Source organism: Dipodomys ordii, unplaced genomic scaffold (genome assembly GCF_000151885.1).
Source record: "Dipodomys ordii isolate 6190 unplaced genomic scaffold, Dord_2.0 Scaffold13, whole genome shotgun sequence".
Lineage (NCBI taxonomy): Eukaryota > Metazoa > Chordata > Mammalia > Rodentia > Heteromyidae > Dipodomys > Dipodomys ordii.
Window position 1 is genome coordinate 23899237 of NW_012267229.1, and position 13577 is coordinate 23912813.

The window sequence follows — 13577 nt, forward strand, 5'->3', positions numbered from 1 at the left end:
CCGGGCGCGCTCGCTCCCGGGCGGGCTCGCTCGCTCGCTCCCGCCCCCGCGCCTGCGCACGTGCCCGTAAGTCCCGTGACTCCGCCCCGCCGGCCCGGAGCGTTCTGATTGGCACGCCGGTGAGATGCTCCCGCCCCGTCTTAACTCCAATCCCGGAATCGGGGCTCTTTTCCTTCTGGTAGGTTCCTCCAGTTGCGCAGCTGCAGTTATTTGTCCTTAGGTCTCGCTGAGCTGCGTCGACGGCGGTAGGCGTGGGGGGGTCGGGACGCCGCAGGCTAAATAAAAGCTTTGTCTTGAGAAGAGCCGCTGTCTGGTGTTGAGCGTGTGGAGTGTGCCGGGTTCTGAGCTCCGGGGGGCGTGGCGGGCCGGGCCGGAGCGGAGTGCGGCCGGCACCGCCGGGATCTCCCCCGCGGGCCGATAGCCTTTTGACGAATCCACCTTTTTTTAACGTGCGGTGAGGTTTGAGCCCAGCATCTCCCGCATGCCCGGCGCTCGCCGTGCCCCGAGCCGGGCCGCCCTCCGCTCCTAACGACTGCAAGTCGGTGTCACCTTTAAATGGAGGTGCCTTGGGAACCTGCAGATTTATTTTTTTTCTTCTCATGGCTCCTCTCCCTGTTTCTGACTTTGAAGATGTGAAGGGTTCAGGAACCTCTTATTTTTAGTTTCATGTTTTGCTGGTCCTGGGACTTGAACTCGGGGCCTGGACGCCGGCCCTGAGCCCCTTTGTGCTCAAGGCTAGCGCTCTGCCACTTGAGCCTCGGTGACACAGCTTTTTCTGATAAGTTTATTGGAGACAGGAGTCTCACAGACTCCCCCCCCCCCGGGGGGGTGTTGGTTTCAAGCCCCAATCTCAGCCTCCGTAGCTTGGATTACAGGTGTCAGCACCGGCGCCTGGCTGCTGAGGTTATTTTGTTTTTGGTGCCTGCTATACCAGGGCCTCAACCCAGCCTTGTGCTTTCTCTTGGCTTTCTCACTCATTTTTGAGACTTTTTTTTTCTTGGGGTGGGGGAGTGCTGGTCCTGGGGCTTGAACTCAAGAGTCTGGCCACTGTCCCCCAGCTTTTTTTTTTTTTTGTCAGTCGTGGGGCTTGAACTCTGGGCTTGGGCACAGTTCCTGGGCTCTTCAGCTCAAGGCGAGCACTCTACCTTGAGCCACAGCACCGCTTCCTCCCCCAACTTTTTTTGCTCAAGGCTGGTGCTCCTCTTCTGGCTGATAAAACTCTCGTTGGCTTTCCTGCCAGAGCATGCTTTGAACCAGCATCTTCAGATCTCAACTTCCTAAGTAGTATTACAGGCACCAGCTCCTGGCACCTGACCTATTTTTTTATTTTTTTGTGCGAGTGCTGGAGCTTGAATTCAGGGCTTGGGCTAGCACTACCATTTGAGCCACAGCACCACTTCTGGCTTTTTCTTTTGTGATTAGAGATAAGAGTTTCATGGATGTTTCTGCCCAGGCTGGCTTCAAACCGGGATCCTCAGATCTCAGCTTCCCAAGTAGCTAGGATTACAGGTGTGAGCCACCAGTACCTGGCTTTTTTTTTTCCATCCGGTCGTGGGGCCTGAACTCTGGGCCTGGGCAATGTCCCTCAGCTCTTCAGCACAAGGCTAACACTCTACCACTTGAGCCACAGCACCACTTCCAACTTGTTTTTTTTTGCTTTATGTGGTGCTAAGGAATCTAACCCAGGGCCTCATGTATGCAAGGCAAGCGCTCTACTACGGAACCACCTTCCCAGCCCCTTTTTGTTTTTTTAAACAAGTCCCCAGATGATTCCGATACAGATTGAGTTTGAAAATGCATTTTGCCCTCACACTAAGCTGTGCTCATTTGTTCTGGTCTACAAAGTGCCTCTATCTGGTGCAGTATTTTCAGACCATTTTTTGGGAGAAACATTGTTAAATAAAGATAAATTGGATGTGTTCCGTAACATATCTTTATGTTTGTTTTTTTTTTTCCCCTCAAGACATTATTCAAACCGTCTTTCACAGAGGATTCCAATTTGAAGCTAGCTTGGGCAGGAAAGTCTGTGAGATTCTAATCTCCAGTTAACCACCAAAAAAGTGAGCTGTGACTCCAGTGCTAGCTAGAGTGCCAGCCTTGAATGCAGAAGCTAAAGGACAGAGACCAAGCCCTGAGTTCAAGCACCATTACTGGTCAAAAAAAAAACAACCTGGGGCTGGGAATGTGGCTCAGTGCTAGAGTTCTTGCCTTGCATGCATGAGGCCCTGGGTTTGAATCCTTAGCACTACATAAGCAGAAAAAGCCAGAAGTAGTGCTGTGGCTCAAGTGGTAGAGTGCTAGCCTTGAGCTGAAGAGCTGAGGGACAGTGCCCAGGCCCAGAGTTCAGGCCCTATGACCAACCAAAAAAAAAAAAGTGTGCCTTCCATTTGTGCAGGTGGCTTGGGATGGTGCCCAGATCTATAATGCCTGTGCTTATTCACATTTTTCTGGGGCTTGGGTTTAAGGCCTGGGTGCTGCCCCTGAGCTTTTTTTGCTCAAGGCTAGTGCTCTACCACTTAAACCAGAGCTCCAGTTTTTGCTTTTTTTTTTTTTCCAGTTAATTGTAAATAAGAATCTCATGGACTTTTTTTGCCTGGGCTGGCTTTGAACCCTGATCCTCAGATCTCAGCCTCTTGAATAGCTAGGGTTTGGAGTGTGAGCTTCCGGCGCCCCACTGTCACTTTCTTTGGCCTAAGAGCACTTTGGTTGGCAGAGCTGATTCCACAGTTTGTGGAGGCTACTATTCAAAATGAAAACATAGACCTTTTGTTTAAAATTATTTAAAGCCAGTTGCTATAGCATGCCCTGTAACAGTCATGGGGAGGATTGTTTGAGGTCAGTAGTAGGACACTAGCTTGGGCAATACAGCAAAACCCCCATCTTAAAAAATAAAAAAAAGAAAGGCACTGGTGGCTCACCTGTAAACCTAGCTACTCAGGAGGCTGAGATCTGAGGATCATTGAAGGTCTTTCAAATTCTTATCTCCAATTAACCACCAAAAAGCTGGAAATGGAGCTGTGGCTCATGTGGTAGAGCGCTAGCCTTGAGCAAAAAAGCTCAGGGTTATCTCCCAGGCCCTGAGGTGAAGCCCCAGGATTGGCCCACAAACACATTCACCCAGATTCTGTCCTGGGTGTGTAATTTGTGGTAGAAGGCTTGTCTTTCAGGCTCTAGGCCTTGCCTTGATCTACAGCACAGAAGAAAAATTTCAGATTGATGACAGTAGAGCCTAGTTCTCCTGATTAAACCAGTTTCAGGGCCCTCCTGAACATGGGCCCTTTCTGATCATGGGGTCCAACGTTCTGAACTGCAAACCTGTTGGTTAGGAGGCTCTAAATCTTCCCCTCCCCCAGAGTTTCATGCCCTAGGGGTTGCTGTTGTCCCTGCCTGGCAGCATTTGTGGGTCAGTGACTCTCTTTTTTTCTATTTGTTCTCCAGCTGCTGATGCCAGGTGTCCCCAGGGCTCCTGTCCACTTCACTGCTGACCCGCCCACCCACCTGTGCTGAGCCTTCCTTCAGGCCTCCCCACTACTTCTGTGGGATCCTGTGACGTGGGGTCAGCCCGGCTGGAGAAGAAAACCCTCTCATGCTAGCATTGCAGACCCCAGAGGGTGAGAAAGGGGGGTGCTCGTTCAGCTCAAGCCCCCAAGCAACAATTCCAAGCCTTTTTGTTACCAAGGCCTTCTTGTGTTGTATCCATGTCCTGTGCTCTGTGTTTGTATCTGCCATATTGTACCCTAAGTAGAACCATTTACTTTTTTCCTTTCCAAATTAACAAAAGAGTCTATGACTGAATGTACAATAAAATCAATATCCCCATGATTCTTATGTCAACAGCCAATCAAGGCTCCTGATTAGCGTGGCCACAATGAGTTGGTAAAAATTCAGCATGTTAAAGATGTTTCAATCTGCCTTTGTGGTTTTATTTTGGGTAGGGTTAATTTTTTGTGTGTGTGGGTGTTGTGACATATTGAAAACAACTTTAGTCACCCTTAGATCTCACTGGGCCTCCTGGGGTTTTAATAGTCCCAGGCTGGGAACTACTTCTGCCCCTGAGGCTTTCTGGCTTGATGTACTTTGGAAGGGAAGGGGGTGGGGGAGGGTAATTCAAAGCTGAGGAAGCTGGCCTCCTTGCTGATAGTAAGTAAAGCCAGTGTTTACCTGGGAATTCTGAAGGACTGAATTAGTCCTTTGATGCTCAAGCTCCTTTTTTTTAATTGTCAGCTGTGGGGCTTGAACTCAGGGTCTGAGTGCTGTCCCTGAGCCTGTTTGTGCTAATAGCTAGTGCTCTACCCCTTGAGTCACAGCACCATTTCTGGTTTTGGGTGGTTAATTGGAGGTAAGAGTCTCACGGGGACTTTCTGCCTGGGCTGGCTTCAAACCGTGATCCTCAGATCTCAGCCTCTTGAGTAGCTAGGATTACAGGTGTGGGCCACCGGTATCCAGCTCACACAAGTTCCTTTAGAAACAGATTGCTTGCTGTCCTTGAGTGTAGAACGAGGTGACTAGCTAGATTAAGTCCCTTTCCCAGCCTCCCTTGCATCACTGAGATTTTACTGATTGGTAGCAGTAAAATACTGTGCCGACCTCCACTCCTCAAGAGGAAGATTCCTCACTACTGGTCTTTCTTGTAGATTCTCGAGAGCAGACCTGGTTCTGTCTTGTTTGCTACTATAGGTGCTTTGTAAATGTTTTCAGGATTAATAGAGCTCCCATTGGTCCAGGTAGCAAGTTGAGAGTGCATTGAACCAATCTCCTATTCCTAATGAGAACCCCAGTTGATAAAACAACAGTGCTGGTATTACTGGCATTGAGGAGAGGCACTGGCTAGAAGCACAGTCAAGACTTGAGGATGGAGGAGAACTGGAGAAAGTACTTTTAAGCAGGAGAGCACTCCTCTTACAGTTGAGGGAACTAAACTTAGATGTCAGGGTGCCTTCGGTGGTGCTCCCCATGGCAGGGCTGGGTTGGATTTCTCCATGTCGGTGGGTGGGCACTGTCTGGTAAGGAGGAGCTGACTCTTTGGTCCTCTGTGTGGCAGGTCCTGTGTGGGTGCTGAGATGGCCAATGAGAATCACGGTAGCCCCCGGGAGGAAGCTTCCCTGCTGAGTCACTCCCCGGGCACCTCCAATCAGAGCCAGCCCTGTTCTCCAAAGCCAGTGCGCCTGGTACAGGATCTCCCAGGTACTGGTGGGGAGTCAAGGGGGACAAGCCAGGGAGAAAGGTGGCTCCAAGAGCAGCCCCAACTCTGGCCTGGTTGGTTCCATGCCTGTTTCAGAGGAACTGGTGCACGCAGGCTGGGAGAAGTGTTGGAGCCGGAGAGAGAATCGTCCCTACTACTTCAACCGATTCACCAACCAGTCCCTGTGGGAGATGCCAGTGCTGGGCCAGCATGATGTGATTGTGAGTGGCAGCCTGGGGTGGCAGTCTCAGAGCAGCCTCTAGCATGTGGGCCTTCCTCAAGTATACCCCTTCAGCTGAGCGCCTGGCCCTATGCTGACATCTATAGATACGACGTCCCACAAGACACAGTCACCTCATGGAACTTACATTCAAATGGGAGACAGACAGATGATTCTAACAGTGCAGCATAGAGAACCGCTGTGTTGGTCCTGTGCAAAGGAGAAAGGTGTGGAGATAGACACGCTGCCTTGCCTTGGGCATGTTCAAACTCTGCTAGCAGGGACAGGATTATAGTGGTGGACTTGTAGGTGTTTGAGCACATTAGGGACTTTGCCTGGCCTGGGGAGGATCACAGGGGCAGGAAATGATTCCAAGAATCAGCCTTTAAGGTGAGATTAGCTACGTGAGAGTGGTAAGAAGAGTGGTCTAGGAACTGAAATGTGTCTGTAAAGCAGAATGCAGGCATGGACTGTCTGGTAGGAGCTTAGCCTTTGGGTTCTCTTGGCTAGAGTAGCTTTTACTCTAGGTAGGCAGGTGGCATCCTGTGTTGCAGGTGAAGACCAGAGGTTCAGAGGGGTAATGACAACCACGGCTTCACAGCTAACATCAAGCAGGATTGCACCTGCTCACCCCGTTATGTGACCAAAGGAGGTCTATCCTGAGCCTTTTTTTTTTTTAATAAGCATTTCTTGAGTTTTGCTCTGGACTTTCATTATTTTCTGAAGGAAGATCAATTAGTGCACTGAGTTTTGATCTTGTGCAAGTTATACTCACTGTCATAATCTTTTCATTGGTGAGATAATTAGCATGGCCGTTTGAAGATGAGGGAATGAAGAAGAGAGTAGTAGCTCACTGGAGCCCACAAAGTAGCAAGTAGCAGGCAGCAGCAGAACCGTGTTCTCCCCTTGCAGTCCAGCCCTCTGCTCTTCTCTGAGGAATAAGAGCAGAACATGAGGGCAGGAGAATTTCAAGGTACTGGGGTTCCCAAGCTGCCAGCCTTGGCTGCAACTCTGCTATTCTTCCTCCCCTAGTCGGACCCTTTGGGGCTGAATGCAACCCCACTACCCCAAGACTCAAGCTTGGTGGAAGCCCCCCTAGCTGAGAACAAGTCTAGAAAGCGGCAGCTCTCCGAAGAGCAGCCAAGTGGCAATGGCGTAAAGAAGCCTAAGGTGAGTGTGTGGGGTTTCAAGACCTAGCTGGTACACGGACACTTCCAGGCAGGCAGCCAGCAGGCTCGGGCTCGAGGGAGTGCTGAGCTACAGCTCACCAGGGTTCAGGGTTAGGTGCTAGAGCCTGCTTTCTGTCTTCTGACCTGCTGCTTCTGGTTCTTCTGCTCCAGATTGAAATCCCTGTGACACCCACAGGCCAGTCGGTGCCCAGTTCGCCCAGCATCCCAGGAACCCCAACTCTGAAGATTTGGGGTGCATCTTCTGAAGATAAACAGCAGGCAGCACTTCTCCGGCCCACTGAGTGAGTCTCTGTGGATTGTCTCGCAGGCACCATTGCTGATGGCCAGCCTGCCTGGGACTGTGGGGTGTGGTGGTAGGGGCAGGCCATCTTCAGCACTCCTGTCTGTCTCAAGGGTGTACTGGGACCTGGATATCCAGACCAATGCTGTCATCAAACACCGAGGGCCTTCAGAGATCCTGCCTCCACATCCTGAAGTGGAGCTGCTTCGCTCCCAGCTAATCTTGAAGCTTAGGCAGCACTACCGGGAGCTGTGCCAGCAGCGGGAAGGTAACCATCCCCAGCTGCAGGCCTCCCCTCCCCCATTCCCATCCACCTTTAGCAAGAGCTAGGGCTGTACCATGTGGGCTCAAGGATGAAGAAGGGATGAAGGGGAGTCTGGTGCTGCAGAGAAGGCATTGAGGGGATCAGACCTGTTGGAGTCCTGCTCTATTGTCTGCTGCCTCTGTGATCCCAGGCCCATCACTTAAATTTCTCTGTGCTGTGGTTTCCTCATCTCTCAAACAAGGATAATACCTGTTCTTACATAAAGGGTGGCTGGAACCTACTATTTGTTAGGTAATGTCAGTGCTTTTCACATATCTGTAAAAGAATTAAAACAAGAATACCTGTGCTTCATAGGTACATAAGTTCTCAGTAAACTGCAGCTTTTAAGTTTTATAGAGGTTTGCTTGACTTTGCTGAAATATAAACTTTTCTCTCCCCTTCTTACCCTATAAGCACTCATTAACACTGTAAAACTTAAAATGATTCGAGCCAGGTGTGGTGACCCATACTTGTAATCTTGGCACTCAGGAGGCTGAGGCAGGAAGATTGCGAGTTTGAGGCCAGTCCTGGGCTACATAGGGGGACCCTAGCCTAAGAAACAAGCAACTATCACAAAAACAAAAACTCTATTAGTGATTACCAGAATATAGTCTAGGAAATGTCTCCTAGAGCTAATAGGAACTATCTCTTGTTCACTACTCAACATTATGCCTCCTGTGTGCCAGGCAGAAGCCTGTTAGAGCCCATTGGCTCTAGATCCAGATCCTCAGCAATGCTCCTATTCTGCAGGAATTGAGCCTCCCCGTGAATCTTTCAACCGCTGGATGCTGGAGCGCAAGGTGGTAGACAAAGGATCTGATCCCCTGTTGCCAAGCAACTGTGAACCAGTTGTGTCACCTTCCATGTTTCGCGAAATCATGAATGACATTCCCATCAGGTATAGCCCCTCAGCTGGGCCACTTGGCTTCTGTGCCCAGTCATGTGTAGATGGACTCTAACTCTGCCATTGTTTGAACCCAGGTTATCTCGAATCAAGTTCCGGGAGGAAGCCAAGCGCCTGCTCTTCAAATATGCAGAGGCTGCCAGGCGGCTTATTGAGTCCAGGTTTGGCTCTCTGCCCCACATGAGGCAGGCCCGTGGTCAGAGGGGAAGGTCTTAGGGACCTTTGCCTTGGCTCATCTATGCAAGGCAGTCATTGCTCCCAAAAACAGAACAAGGGCCTGGGAGCCAGTGCCTCAGTGTGTCAAGTGGGTTGTGGGGAGAGGGTGATAGAGCAGACACCTGAATGACTGAGCCCTTTCTTCTGCCCTTGGTGTGCAGGAGTGCATCCCCCGACAGCAGGAAGGTGGTCAAGTGGAATGTGGAAGACACCTTCAGCTGGCTTCGAAAGGACCATTCAGCCTCCAAGGAGGACTACATGGTGAGTGGGGCCTGGGGTAGGCCAGTTAAAAGGCTTGGTGGCCCGGCTCCAGTGGCTCATACCTGTATTCCAGCTATTCAGGAAGCTGACACCTGATGATTGCAATTAAAATCCAGCCCAGAAGCAGGAAAAGTCTGTGAGATTCTCATCTCCAACTAACCACCAAAAAGCCAGAAGCAGAGCTATGGCTCAACTTATAATGCTAGCCTTGAACAAAAAGCTAAGGGAAGCCAGATGCTAGTGGCTCATGCCTATAATCCTAGCTGTTCAGGAGGTTGAGATGTGAGGATCAAGGTTTGCAGCTAGCCCAGGCAAAAAAACTCCCCATGAGACTCTTATTTCCAATTAGCCACTCAAAAACTGGAAGTGGAGCTGTGGCTCAAAGTAGTATAGCATAGCACTAACTTTGAGCAAAAGAGCTCAGTGACAGTGCCCAGGCTCTGAATTCAAGCCCCAGAATACACACACATACACCGGCTCTGGCGCACACACACACACACCGGCTCTGGCGCGCACACACACACACCGGCTCTGGCGCGCACACACACACACAGGCTCTGGCACACGCACACAGGCTCTGGCACACACACGCACGCACACACACACGCACACACACACACACCTAGGATGAGTTCAAGCCCCAGAATTCACACACACAGGCTCTGGCCCTGAGTTCAAGCCCTAGAATTCTCACACACACACACACACGCTCTGTCTCTGAGTTCAAGCCCCAGAATTGGTACACACACACACACACACACAGAGGCTCTGTGGCTACCTCCTCCAGGAAGCCTTCCTTACCTCTGGGTATGTATAGATGGGTTACAACAGCAAACCTTGACTTTCTCAGTCCCCAGACTCATGACTGGAGATGTTCATCCAGGCTCCTGGCTCTTTCCCAAAGAACATTTCCATTAACATCTAATGCAATTTTAAGCTTGGCCACATACAAAGAGCTCCCTTTTCAACATCTCCCCTGAGAAGATGTTTGGAAACAGACTGACAAACTGCCTTCTCTTCTATATTTGTCTGTATTACAGTTAAAGCCATCACCCTTTCTTAATGTGTCCAGAACATTTCTGTGTTTTGGTTTTTTTTTGGCCAGAACCCATCTCTTCTTAAAGTACATCCCCAGCACTAGCAAAGGGCTTTCTTTTCAGGGCTCTTTTCCACAAGACTACAAGGCTTTGCACTTCACAGTAGTAACTGTGTACTTGACACGTAGAGAGTGCCAAAGGTAGGTGTGCTCACAAGCCAGGGTGACTCATCTTCACTCCAGTTTCACACATGTGACTCAGCAAAATCAGAACTGCCTACAGTGACTTACAAGTAGCTCAAAGCTCACTTTTTAAATCTGCACCAAACTCTGTGTTGGAATTGGCTAGCTCTGGTGGATTGCAAACGTAAGCCAGAACACTGCTGGCTTGTGTTTCTCCACTAGTTGGCATGGGCTGCAGTACTATGTAATGCCAACAAACACTGCCGGCATGTATCAGACACGCATGCCAGAGGCATGGTAAATCCTCAAGGGGACTGATCACTTTTACCTCTCAGAATTCCCTTGGTAGTTGAGAAAGATTCAGAGAAGTCAAGGGATCTGTCAAAGTGACAGCTAGTAAGTAGCAGAGCCAGTTTCAAAACCAGGACTGCTGGAATCTAACAGCCCTGCAGTTGCCTGCCAGCCCGGCTGAGACCCTTGGCCTCCACAAGTATCCTGATCTGGAGTCTTCTCCAGGACCGCCTGGAGCACCTGCGGAGGCAGTGTGGCCCCCACGTCTCAGCTGCAGCCAAGGACTCTGTGGAAGGAATCTGCAGCAAGATCTATCACATCTCCCTGGAATATGTCAAACGGATCCGAGAGAAGCACCTCGCCATCCTCAAGGAAAACAATATTCCAGGTAGGGTCAGTGACATCAGCTCTGTGGCCCAGGCTCTGCTGGAGGGAGCAATTGAGGCTGAGCCTCAAGGCCATGACCTGGTTTGGGAGTCCATTATCTCCCATGTTTGGGTCAAAACCTGATGTGTCCTCTGGCTAGCCAGTGTCAGCACTCCTCTGGAAGACAGAGGTGATGAGAGAGGAAGAGCCAGTTAGCGGATAAAGACATGTCAGGAAGTAGGGGCATCTAGCTTCCATCCATTCTCTGTGCGAGCCTTGCTTTCCCCAGACTGAGGTGCAATACCTGACCAGAGGACCGGGCATGCATAGCTATCTCAGGTAAACTGCTTGCCCTTCAAAGGTCTCCATGAAGGAAACATAGTTCTCATACTTCTGCCCAGGAGTGAAATCCAAGGGCTTGAGCCTACTTGCTTTCTAGGCCCAAGACAAGGAAAATAGGGTCTGCTTCAGTGCCAAGCATGTTGACTAGTTCCTGCCAGTTACCTGGTGCTTTTATTTTGAATGGCTTTTTGGTCCCTTCTTACTGAACTTGCCTGAGCCACCATTACTGACCTGTGGAATGAGGCTTTTCTGGCTCCATTTAGTGCACATGGCACACAGTAGGTGCTGAGGTCGTACTGGGCAGGCTGGCCCCTCACCGTTCTCCCTGTCCACAGAGGAGGTGGAGGCCTCCGAGATGGAGCCCCGCCTAGTGTACTGCTACCCTGTGCGGCTGGCCGTGTCCGCGCCCCCCATGCCCAGCGTGGAGATGCACATGGAGAACAATGTGGTCTGCATTCGGTATAAGGGAGAAATGGTCAAGGTCAGCCGCAACTACTTCAGCAAGCTGGTAAGAGCTTGGTGGGGGAGGCTCTAGCTGCAGGCTAACTTGGGGCTTGGGGTCTTTCTTGACCTACAGACCTCAGCAGGTGACCCTCGATGAGGGTGTGGGGCCCCTGCTGAAGCCATTTTCTGTCCCACAGTGGCTCCTTTACCGCTACAGCTGTATCGATGATTCTGCCTCAGAGCGGTTCTTACCGCGGGTCTGGTGTCTTCTTCGGCGATACCAGGTACAGGCCTGGGGCAGCTGGGGAAGGGCTCCCCTTGGAGGGAGCAGGGAGACCGGGCCTGACTCTTGACTGGCTACGCTGCAGATGATGTTTGGAGTGGGCCTCTATGAGGGGACTGGCCTGCAGGGATCGTTGCCTGTGCACGTCTTTGAGGCTCTCCACCGACTCTTCGGCGTCAGCTTTGAGTGCTTTGCCTCACCCCTCAACTGCTACTTCCGCCAGTACTGCTCTGCCTTCCCTGACACAGATGGCTACTTTGGTTCCCGAGGGTGAGAGCCCCTTCTGCCCATGCCCAGGAAGTGGTCCTCGGGGCATGGGTCCCACTTCAGCCAGCTGTTCCCTAAGATTTTAGGGCTTTGGAGGCAGGCAGTCTTATGGGTAGCCCTGACATGCTGCTTCACTTCTGGGAGCCTCAGCTTTTTGGGCCCTATGGGCAGACACGTAATACCTAACCTGGTCTGCAGACTTTTCAGTGAGTCAGCTCAGGTTTGGAGTAGGACCAGTCTGGTTCCAGACACTAAGAAATGGTAAGGCAGACTCAAAACCAGTGGGGGTAGGAAGAGCCAGATGAAGAGGATAGCTTTTCATCAAGAAGAAAGGGCCAGGCCTGGTGCTCAGCAGCCAGGGAAGCCCTGGGTGCGGCTTGTGTTGTGGTACCTTACAACTCCAACACCTCAGCTGCATAGGCAAAGACCCTGTACCCAAGCCTCTATCCTCATCCATCCAATGGGCATGTTGGCCTCTGCCTGACCATAGCATCTCTTCAGTGTGGCTGCCTAGGGGTGGAGGGATTCCCCATTTTTGGCTGGATCCAGGTGGGACCTAACATCTTCTATCCCTAGCCCCTGTCTGGACTTCGCCCCATTGAGTGGTTCCTTTGAGGCCAACCCTCCATTCTGTGAGGAGCTCATGGATGCGATGGTCTCTCACTTTGAGGTGGGTGTGTGGCTACCAATGGGGAGGCAGGCAGAATTATCAGAGCCCTGGAGGGCAGCTCTTGATGTGTCCCCGCCCCCAATCCCCCGTTCCTTTCCACAGAAACTGCTGGATAGCTCACCAGAGCCCCTGTCCTTCATCGTGTTCATCCCTGAGTGGCGGGAACCCCCCACACCAGTGCTCACCCGCATGGAGCAGAGCCGCTTCAAACGCCACCAGCTGGTCCTGCCTGCCTTTGAGCACGAATACCGCAGTGGCTCCCAGCACATCTGCAAGAAGTGGGTGCCCAAGAGGCAGGGGAGGGAAGGAGGGCTGGGCTGGCCAGGCCAGATGACCAAGCCAGGCCAAGCCCCACCCTGAGCAGCTGCCTTTGCCCACAGGGAGGAAATGCACTACAAGGCCGTCCACAACACAGCCGTGCTCTTCCTACAGAACGAACCTGGCTTTACCAAGTGGGGACCGACGCCTGAGCGGTTACAGGAGCTGACCACTGCCTACCGGCAGTCAGCCCGAAGCCATGGCTCCAGCTCTTCCTCATCTTCAGAGGCCAAGGACCGGGACTCAGGCCGAGAGCAGGGGCCTAGCCGAGAGCCTCACCCCACTTAACACACCCTGCGGGGAGGAGGAGCCCCATGGGTGCTGTATGAATGGCTGGGACTCCAGGGCCCTCCCCTGGGGTGGCAGCAGGACTTGGGCTGCCAGTGACATAGGAATATTATGGCTCTGCTAGGGCTCCCCCTCCCTGCCTCCGCCTCCTCTCCCCACCTCGGACTCTCTCCAAGTCTCTATTGTAAATAGGCCCATGTCTTCCCAGCCCCACACTGACCCTGTTGCTGCCTTGTTTCATTTGTAAAAGGAAATACAGAACCCCACCAACAATGTGTGAGGGTCATGAGAGCAGAGAGGGCTGCCTAGAGCTACCTCTGGGATGATTCTCCACATCCAGGCTTCCCCTTCACATGACCCTTGGGACTCCATGTTCCATCCCAGAGCCCTGACACAGCCAGGTGACTGTGCTTAGCGGCTAGAGGAGTCCAAGGCCTGCATCATCTTGCTCTAAACTCCCAAAGCTACCTGCTGGGATACTTCTGGAACATAAGGACCTGTGTTGTGTACCCAGGCCAAACAAGATTCAAAG

At 51.6% G+C, this 13577-nt stretch overlaps 1 protein-coding gene across 2 annotated transcripts in view; it reads left to right on the forward strand.

Annotated features, from left to right (window-relative positions):
* Pcif1 (PDX1 C-terminal inhibiting factor 1) overlaps positions 1–13315 on the forward strand; it is a 14444-nt gene extending 1129 nt beyond the window's left edge. For both annotated transcript variants that reach the window (XM_013011051.1, XM_013011052.1), the window contains 16 exons: positions 3439–3611; positions 5042–5184; positions 5279–5403; positions 6435–6572; positions 6743–6873; positions 6986–7140; positions 7927–8074; positions 8158–8241; positions 8458–8557; positions 10293–10455; positions 11111–11283; positions 11417–11503; positions 11588–11772; positions 12346–12439; positions 12542–12717; positions 12820–13315. In XM_013011051.1, coding sequence (XP_012866505.1) covers positions 5061–5184; positions 5279–5403; positions 6435–6572; positions 6743–6873; positions 6986–7140; positions 7927–8074; positions 8158–8241; positions 8458–8557; positions 10293–10455; positions 11111–11283; positions 11417–11503; positions 11588–11772; positions 12346–12439; positions 12542–12717; positions 12820–13045 — 2109 coding nt within the window. In that variant the 5' untranslated portion in view covers positions 3439–3611; positions 5042–5060 and the 3' untranslated portion in view covers positions 13046–13315. The remainder of the gene's footprint in view (positions 1–3438; positions 3612–5041; positions 5185–5278; positions 5404–6434; positions 6573–6742; positions 6874–6985; positions 7141–7926; positions 8075–8157; positions 8242–8457; positions 8558–10292; positions 10456–11110; positions 11284–11416; positions 11504–11587; positions 11773–12345; positions 12440–12541; positions 12718–12819) is intronic.
* Positions 13316–13577: the final 262 nt, after the last annotated feature.